The 9,465-nt window shown below is 43.4% G+C and overlaps 1 protein-coding gene across 6 annotated transcripts; it reads left to right on the top strand.

Moving 5' to 3' along the window:
* Window positions 1–916: 916 nt before the first annotated feature.
* On the top strand, window positions 917–8,575 carry LOC125509440 (electron transfer flavoprotein-ubiquinone oxidoreductase, mitochondrial). 6 transcript variants are annotated; one of them, XM_048674425.1, is made up of 18 exons: window positions 917–1,403; window positions 1,518–1,594; window positions 1,940–2,046; window positions 2,154–2,235; window positions 2,324–2,432; window positions 2,634–2,680; window positions 2,794–2,868; window positions 4,824–4,940; window positions 5,581–5,649; window positions 5,764–5,856; window positions 6,525–6,627; window positions 6,743–6,867; window positions 7,017–7,066; window positions 7,146–7,212; window positions 7,327–7,406; window positions 7,732–7,860; window positions 7,995–8,061; window positions 8,375–8,575. In XM_048674425.1, exons 1-18 carry the CDS (start codon window positions 932–934, stop codon window positions 8,456–8,458), a joined length of 1,953 nt encoding a protein of 650 aa, XP_048530382.1. In that variant the 5' UTR covers window positions 917–931; the 3' UTR covers window positions 8,459–8,575. The 6 variants fall into 6 exon arrangements, 5 of the variants coding, with proteins under 5 accessions (XP_048530382.1, XP_048530392.1, XP_048530386.1 ...); XM_048674435.1 differs by lacking the exon at window positions 8,375–8,575 and adding an exon at window positions 8,192–8,349; XM_048674429.1 differs by lacking the exon at window positions 8,375–8,575 and adding an exon at window positions 8,186–8,349.
* The last annotated feature ends 890 nt before the right edge of the window (window positions 8,576–9,465 follow it).

The following is a 9,465-nucleotide window of genomic DNA, read 5'->3' as shown; positions in this document are numbered from 1 at the left end:
CGAAATCTTCAATCTTGCATCTTCATAGTCTAACAGTCCGGCCAAAGGATATAGTCCGGCTGTCCGGAGACCCCCTAATCCAGGACTCCCTCAACGACCAAGAGTTCAAGTTCCTTCACGTGTTCTCCAGGATCAAGTCGTGCGAGAAGTGGAGGAAGTGTCGGCTTGCTCTCGTCAAGGCCAAGGAGACCTACAAGCCGGACGCGCCTGCCCCGGCGGCGGCAGAAGGGCGCCCTAATGACAACAAAAGAGCCAAAGCGGGCGAGGGACGCGGCACCCGCTGCCGAATGGCTGCAATCATCGATCGAGCAGTGCATCGCCGACACCAAGAACAACACCGCCAAGAGGAGAAATCCGACGAGGGGTGGTCGGCGTTGATGACGAAGCCGACGTCAAGCTCAACCTTCTCAGGACCAACGTCGTTGCGAAGAAGAGGAACACCGACCTGGCGTTCTTGATGGCGGCAGACATGTCGACGATGGACTAGCATGTGAAGGCGTGGTACCTGGCGGAGCGCGGCCTCATCTTGAACCAGATGCTCGGACCGGCGGCGACCACCGCCCCTACGCCCACGACGACGCCAACACCGGCGCCCAGCCCGAGCAATGAAGTTGCGCCGACATCGATGACCAACCCGAGCACTGAAGCCACGCCGACGCCGAGCGCGAGCACTGAAGCCGCGCCCACGCCCACGCCGACCCCGGCCAGTCGCACGGCAGAGAAGCATACCGTTTGATGTGTTCCATGTCTATGATTCCTTCCTTTTGATCGCCGAACTTTTGGGTATGTTTGACAGCCAAACGACATATTTGGCTGTGGCGTTTCATGAACCAGTGTGGAGTACCTATGATCTTTGTTTTGGATGAATTTCTTAAAAAAAAAAGATGATTTTCGTCTTCGTCCACCTCAACGATCTGATCCACAGCCAAGTATGCCGGAGCCCGATTTCCTGAAAGAAAAAAAATACCCAAGTGCCGGAGCCTCAGCCAACTGCCACTCCACACTTCCGTATCATCCCGGACTTCCCTTCCTCCACCTCCACCTCCTCTCTCTCTGTCTCTACTTCGCGCAGCCAGGCTCCAAAATTCCGAAGCGAGACGCCTCCACCTCCAAGCAAGCTCCCACCGATCCGGAAGCTTCCCGTGTGCCCAATGCATCGAATCCTCCGCGCGGCTGCGGCGGCGGCCGCGGGGATCGCCACGGCCCCGGCTCGCCGCCACCGCGCGCCGAGCTGGGGCGCGGCCACGGCCAGGTGGTTCTCGGTCGAACGGGAGGCGATGAGCTACGACGTCGTGATCGTGGGCGCCGGCCCGGCGGGCCTCGCCGCCGCCATCCGGCTGAAGCAGCTCTGCCGCGCGGCCGACACCGACCTCTCCGTCTGCGTCCTCGAGAAGGGAGCCGAAGTCGGTGCGCCGCCTCGCACACAAATCCTATTCTCGCTGCTGTACTGTACTACACTTGCAACGGCATTGATCACCCTCATGTAATTTGGGCCTTTGTTTTTGTTCGCCCTGCAGGTGCTCATATACTGTCAGGGAATGTGTTCGAGCCCCGTGCGTTGGATGAGCTCATCCCGAAGTGGAGGCAAGAGGATGTATGCCCTTCTGTATTCTGCATTCGATATGTTATGTTTTTTTGTGGCTCACTCTGGTTTTCTAGTGCAATAGTGCTTGTTTGTTGTTGATTTACTGAACACATGCCTTAGATTCAGCCGAGCATACGGAATTAAAGATATTATTGTGTGGGAGGGTGCTGTGATACCTTTAAATAGAACAAATGCAAGTTCTGTGTTCCTAAAATCACTTTAAATAGAACAAATGCAAGTTTTGTGTTCCTAGAATCGTTTTTATTGTTCCCAGTGATCTATGGAAAACTAAGAGTGGGATGTACCAAGTAACTTGGATACTCATTTTTATGTGACTATGATAATGTTCAACAGGCCCCAATCAGAGTCCCTGTCTCATCTGACAAGTTCTGGATGTTAACAAAGAACAAGGCATGGACACTTCCATCTCCTTTTGATAACAAAGGGAACTATGTAATAAGGTGCTGATATTTTTCTTTTCTTATCGATCGACTTGATGCTTTGTACAGTTCTATATTCCTCTTATTCCAGGGAATCCGCGTATGCCAACATACTTGTTTTTGTCCAGCTTGAGCCAATTGGTGCGATGGATGTCCGTAAAGGCTGAAGAATTAGGTGTTGAAGTGTATCCAGGGTTTGCTGCGAGTGAGGTACCATCCTTTTTAACCCTCTTCCCTCTTCCGGTTGAGGAACACTTTCGTGGAAGGATTAATATTTGCCTCAATTCTGCTCTGACAGATCCTTTATGATGAAAATCAAATAGTCGCAGGCGTTGCAACCAATGATGTTGGTATTGCTAAAGATGGTAGTAAACGGGAAACTTTTCAACCGGGTGTGGAACTAAGAGGCGAGTAACATCCTTCACCTGGTGGTTCACATAACAATATATGTTAATAATATGTTGTATATTTTCCTTATGAATTGTTTTAGAGGTAGACAATGCTTATTTCTTTGATTTGTTCTTTTCTCGAAGATTGATATACTTTATTTTCCACTCTTGTTGTTCCATGTACGTATACATTCTCATGGTCAGCTACTTAGATTGCAGGGCGAATAATACTTCTAGCTGAGGGTTGCCGGGGTTCATTATCAGAGGTCAGTATATGTAATTCTAGTGTGATAGATTTAGTCCAGGAATGTTATCTATTCTGTTATGCAATTGATGCTGCAGCCTATCATGTTATCCTTCTTTGTCTTGTGCTTTCCAGAAAATAATAACGAATCACAAGCTCAGAGAAAGTGGGCAAGGCCAACATCAAACGTATGCTCTTGGAATCAAAGAGGTATATCTACATTCACTGATACCATTTGAATTATGAAATTCGATAATGCCATGTATGATTGCCTTGTTCTCAATTCTGAAACTTAAAGAAGCAGGATTGTTTACATGAACCATATTGTTTTTGCACATTAGCACCACATTATACACACAATGTGCCCGACGCGGATTTTTGGGATATGGTGCCACGCGAGGATGTTATCCTGACCGACGATTGCTGTCATGCGATTCACACTTAATATAGTGCTTGACTGGACTGTAGAAATACTTAGGGATAAGTGAGTGAATACGCAACATTAATACAGTAGACGTTAGCCAACTATTATTGAATTTGGTGGAGATAGACTGGTATATTTATGGTCATGGTGCAGGGCTGCAGGCTACCCGTCAGTGTAATTAACATTCGTGACCTGGGTTGGGTGGTAGTAAATGAGGTCTGCTCCTAGTAAGTAAAAATTACTCACCCAACCTGCACTATGGATCCTTGGTCAACCTAGTTCATGGGATTCAGTTCGTCTGATGAAGGTTGTTGCTCCAGTTTTTGCTACTAGGTTCTTGCTTGCTTGCCTAAGAAAAAGGTTCTTGCTTACCCAAAATTACTCACCCAATATGCATGTTCACAGACAACCCTGTATTGCAATAGAATGTTTGCCAAAACTGCCTTTTTTAGGCCAGATGAAAATTGCATCTCTCCTGTTATGCTAGCAGAAGTTGGTTCTGAACTTGTGCTAACACCTTTACAACAAAATCAAGGTTCCCTGAAATAAAGCAACTTCTCTTTGTTTTCGCCTTTGCATGGCGATCCAACTAAATCACACAAATATTTTTCTCCTTCAGACATGTTTGGAAGATGAGTATTTCATAGTAAAGGGTTTCAGTATTTAGACGACAAATTTGTTTGGGAAGAAAATGGAGGAAATAAAGAAGGCGACAATGGGACTTCTCTTTGTTTTCTTCTTTGCACTGATCCTCGATAAGCTCCACAACCACTGAATTCAACCCTGGGCAACCATCCTCGTCGCCTTGTTCATTTAGCTGTGACCCATTTTTAGATCGTCGAACGGCCAATCAGTACCCAGTTAATGTTTCATTTTACCGTTGTCCTCCATGTACTAGGTAGTAATTAGTTTTCCATCAAGCTCCTCAATTTACTAGTATGTGCTACCTGGTTCACCTACCGTGCAAACAGCTTTGTGTTATGATTCGTCAAGCAATAAATAAAGCGGGTGTGTTCAATATCAACTTCAGCATTACAAATTAATCAAGGTTCCTGGCAATATCTAACCATGCTAATCTCCTGCAAAGACTTGCACACACAAAACATCAGCAAGCAGATAAATAAGGCGTGCCGGGCACACGCCAACTGCCATAAATTTCCCACATACTGCCAACGCTCCTTTAAATAGCTGCGAGCTGCCAAGTTGTAAATGCATGGCAGACAATCAAGGAACTCAGGAATAATTAAAATCATGCGTGAGGCTGTATTGTGGGCCATCTGCTGCCGATGTCAGAGGTAATACGCAAGCCATACAAGTTGTATACGGTGCATGGAATTAATTATACACGCTTGATGTATTCGAACTGCACGAATCACATGGGAATGGACGGGCAGGATACCAACCTCGCGTGGCTGCATGTGCACTCGTGATTTATCGCAATGCGCCTTATTATACAAATAATATGACTAGTATAAATTGTCGGATGTCTCTAAATAGGCACTATTCATACATTAGGGCTCAATTTGTTAGCATTTGGATCATTCATACACGCACCATTTTCTAATATATTTTTTCCAAAAGAATTATCAATGTTATAGAAATCTTATTGATTGCCCTTTATACTGTTACTGGATTGTAATTTACTATCTTCTCTTAAAATCTTCCATGTCTTTTTTTCTAACTACTACTTGAAGATGGTTTATTAACGCTTCTTTTGTCCAAATTGGATGCTTTCATTTAGGTCTGGGAGATAGAAGAAGGAAAGCATAAGCCAGGTTCCGTGGTTCATACTGTAGGGTGGCCTTTGGACATGAAGACATATGGAGGATCATTTCTATACCACCTTGATGATAGACAGGTACTTTTGAGATTTGCAGCTTGTCATTGTCACGTATTATATGTTTTGCTTGCAAGGATTGTTATCTGTGAAAATATATAATATACAATCTCATTTCTGTACTACCTTGATGATAGACAGGTACTTTTGAGATTTGTAGCTTGTCATTATCACGTATTATATGTTTTGCTTGCAAGGATTGTTATCTGTGTAAATATATAATATACAATCTCAGATTATAGGAAGCATTCTGCAGCACAGCCTAAATTTAGTCAGCAAAAAATAAGTTTCTCTGCCTTTGCTGTGTGAAGTGCTCTCTTCTATGAACACAAATCTTTACTTGAGTTTTTTTTGTTGAACTTGTTTTTTGTATTAGAAGAATGCCAAAACAGCACGGAAGCTACACAAGCACTGGTCTGTTGTCTACCCAAATCAGAAATCAAAACACTAAGATCCTAAAACACCAAAAGGAAGGGAAAACACCAAAAACATTTATGCTTGAGTTTGAAGGGGGAGGCGCTAATTCATCCGTATCATTTGACCCTTGATTTGCACATGGATGACTGGCTATTAATACTTTTTTTTTCGCTTGCAACTTCCTAAAGTGTTGTTCAGAAGTTTGAATTACATGTATTCAGTGTTATTTTTGCTCTTATTTCAGTTAGCAATTGGTCTGGTTGTTGCCTTGAATTATCGAAATCCTTTTCTCAGCCCATACGATGAGTTCCAGGTGTGTATATTTTCTGTATGATTGTCTTTTGGTGACAAGTAGTATGTAGCTGATCTGAGTATTTCAGTTCTGTCGTCACTTAACTGTCAGAATAAATTCTTTCCAATATTTCAGAAATTCAAGCAGCACCCTGCAATCAGAACACTTCTGGAAGGTGGAACAGTTCTTCAGTATGGTGCTCGTACTTTGAATGAAGGTGGTTTTCAGGTAAGATGATATGGTTGGCTACAGATAAATGCACGTGTAAGCTCCTTATGTAATCTACATTTATATTACATGGCATTGTACATAGACATCAGTGCAGTTTCACCTGGTGCGATCTATTGCTGGCAGTATTAACTCTGTAAGCTGAAACATGGTTCTGGTCTTGCTCGTTTGTTATATTATACTAGCACGTTGCCCATGCGTTGCTATGAAAACTAAATTATGAGGTGTAAGGTCATGACTTAAGAGCATAATTTTGAGTTAGTCACATTTTTGCATTTTGTTATTTGTGCATTCTTCAAGTGTGAAAGTAGAGTATAATTTGTTTTAGGTCCCACATGTGAGTAAAAGTGCATTTGTTTATTTATGTCTCTTGGAAGGTTGATAGTCCCACATGTGGGCAAGGATGCATTTTTTTATTGGTGAAGGGTATTGGTCCCACAAGTGAATTCACCACCAACTCCAACCTTTATAAGTAGGAAAGATTTCAACATTTATTGTAGCATTCCACTTCTGTTATTCAGTTTAATAACCTGTATTATTTTTGCTTTTCAGCTGTTAAATGTGGTTCACTTCTGTTATTTAGTTAATAGCTGTGTTGTGTTTGCTTTCTACTAGTTGCTACTTATATTCAGTAATATGGTACTGATAGAGTTCCTAAATAATTTCAGTCAATACCAAATCCAGTTTTCCCCGGTGGTGCAATTATTGGATGCTCTGCAGGGTTCCTAAATGTTCCCAAAATAAAAGGATCACATACCGCTATGAAATCAGGTATCTCTCCACTATGTGTTTGTTTGCGCTAGATTTTTAACTAGGGTTTGCGGTTCATTTAATTATCTGTTTATCGATACAAGCCTTGTACTAAAGGTAGAGATGTGCACAAAAGGTATGCTTGCGGCAGAAGCAACTTTCAAGGCTCTGGTTGAAGGATCTTCCATTGATCTGTACTGGGAGAATCTCAAGAAGTCATGGATATGGGACGAACTCTATAGAGCTCGGAATTATAGACCAGTATGTGATTATTATTATTATTAGTCTCCCAAACAACATATTCTTTCTAGTTTTTGAATTTTTTTTTCAAAGAAGTGCAGAGGATAGGCCATGCATTTCTTTTTCTGAAGCTTGTAAGAAAATAAAGATGCTTTATTGTTTGCTTATAGGCATTTGAATACGGATTTATTCCTGGCATGGCCTTGTCAGCAGTGGAACGGTGAGGTCCCAATTGGTAAGCTAGTGTTATTTGGTGTTCTATCCATTTCACTTACACATGTTAATTGTTCAATTGTTAGCTACATATTCAAAGGGAAGTCACCTTTTACACTGAAGCATGGGAAGCCTGACCATGAAGCTACAGAAGTGAGTGTGAAGTGCTACCATTGCTCAACATTCTTTGTTAGCAGAAAATTAAAATCACAATATTGTTCCATTTCTGTTACTAGCGAGACTGACTGAACACTTCCTTGTGGACAGATGGTCAATCTGCATTCGCCTATTTCGTATCCAAAACCAGATGGGCAGGTGTCCTTTGACGTTCCGTCTTCTTTATACAGGTACACATGCCTGCAGCAAGAATATTAGTCTTCTTTCAAACTTCTTTACTCAACACCTTAGTCGTGCTTTACTAACCGTGCAGCTTAGAACCTAGTAACATGAGAAACGCCATACTGTATATATAAAAAATGTTTGAAGCCGATAGCCCAAACATGGAGCGCTTTTCCTTAAACAAATTCGAAGGACCATAGATACCGCAGATGCACTGATCAAAATTGGTAGCTGCACGGCATTTCTGTATCTTGAACCTGGGGGATACCATGGATATACTGCAGAGTACCTTCTCGATCTGTACTTCTATCACTAATAATTTCTTCTGTACAGGAGCAACACAAACCATGAGCATGACCAGCCTCCTCATCTCCGGTTGAGGGATCCTGCAGTACCTGAAACCGTAAATCTCCCACAGTATGCTGGACCAGAGTCGCGTTATTGTCCAGCTCGAGTTTACGAGTATGCAATGACCATGCCAGCTTGAATTATCATTTTCTCCCAGTGGAATAGATAACGCGCAATAAAATGTGCCATGCTTTGTAGCCCAAGCAGAAGTTGCTGATTTACTGCTGACCATTTCTGTTGGCATGCAGATATGTATCTGACGAGAATGGTGACCCGAAGCTTCACATAAATGCTCAAAATTGTCTTCATTGCAAGGTAGCTCCCTTCATTTGATGGTTCAGGGATCTTGCATTCTTTTATATATTCAGTGCATGGTTGCATAGGGAGGGTGCCCGCCCGTTGTTGGATTTGTGTCATCCACTGAACTGCGAAGTTGTAGTTTCAGGAAAGCATATGTTCCTCTGTTAGATTCTGGCGTTCATGGTTGCACTGATCCAATCCACAGTGACACAGTCGCTGTTATGATCTGGATAGCCAATTCAAAGTTTTTGGGATGTACCATCGGAAACTTATTATTTGAGCCTCTTACTTGTGTTCCCTCCACCTAAGCTGTTGACGCTATCGGCAGGCTTGTGACATAAAAGATCCAAAGCAAAACATCGAGTGGACTGTCCCGGAAGGCGGAGGAGGACCTGGTTACACAGTGATGTGAACATTAGTAGAGAAATTCTGATGCCCAAATTGGCCTGTCCAACACTATTCTCATAATAATGGTGTAAATATTACTTACAATGTTTCTGATGCTGAAACTAGCTTGTCCGACGGTATATTTTAGAGAACCTTGTGCGACGAATACACCAACCAGGGTTGGCATGTACGGTGCCAGAGAGTTCCTGTGGAATTCCTTCCATCTGAATGGCCGAAAGCAACCGATGGCCTAGTGTAACTGCACGTGCTGGTGCTTAGGGTAAAGTGGAGGTGGGGTCACTAAAAAAAGTTCGAACTGTTCTTCAGTACAGCTAAGTAGCTGCTGGCTTAAGAAAAAGAATCGGATACTTTGCCTCTTGCAGAGATGAGATCGCTTTGTCGAAATATAACACGCAAGATACATGTACCGAACATAGGCTGTATGGTAGGCTAATTCTGAGCGATATCCAAAAATCAGTGACCTGGATCTGTCACACCGGTGAGCAGTGGACAGTGGTCACATACGGACATTGGATTCTCTTGCCGATCAGGGTGCTCCAGTTCCACACGCCCACGGCCCACCACTGATGAGTCTAGAGTAGAACTAGAACGATCAACGAATGGTTGTGTTCAACCTAGTACTCCATTGTTAACATGTGATTTGAGATTGCAGAGACAAGGACACATCTCTGTCTGGTCCAGCGCCAAGAACATGCATCTGTCATGGGAGTTTGTTTAGTTCAAGCAAAACAGTAAAGAAGTGGCTGGCCTCTGCAGAGTTATCTATCCAGGGACATTCCCAGCCTCCAAGTGCCAAGGAACACTATAGGAGCTAGCCATTTTGTTTCAGTGCCCAGGAACGCAAAGAAACCAACCATTTTGCTGCAGTGCCATGAGATTTTATCTCCTGAACCGAAATGAACCAAAAGACGAACACATGGATCCCAGCCTCCGAGCACCAAGGAACACAAAGAAGCCAGCCATTCTGGTGCTCCTGAACCAAAAAACCAACGCAACCCTGAATTCGGGACC

Source organism: Triticum urartu, chromosome 1 (assembly GCF_003073215.2).
Source record: "Triticum urartu cultivar G1812 chromosome 1, Tu2.1, whole genome shotgun sequence".
Taxonomy (NCBI): domain Eukaryota; kingdom Viridiplantae; phylum Streptophyta; class Magnoliopsida; order Poales; family Poaceae; genus Triticum; species Triticum urartu.
Note: the sequence above shows the minus strand (reverse complement) of the source record. Positions and strands in the feature narration are given on the sequence as shown.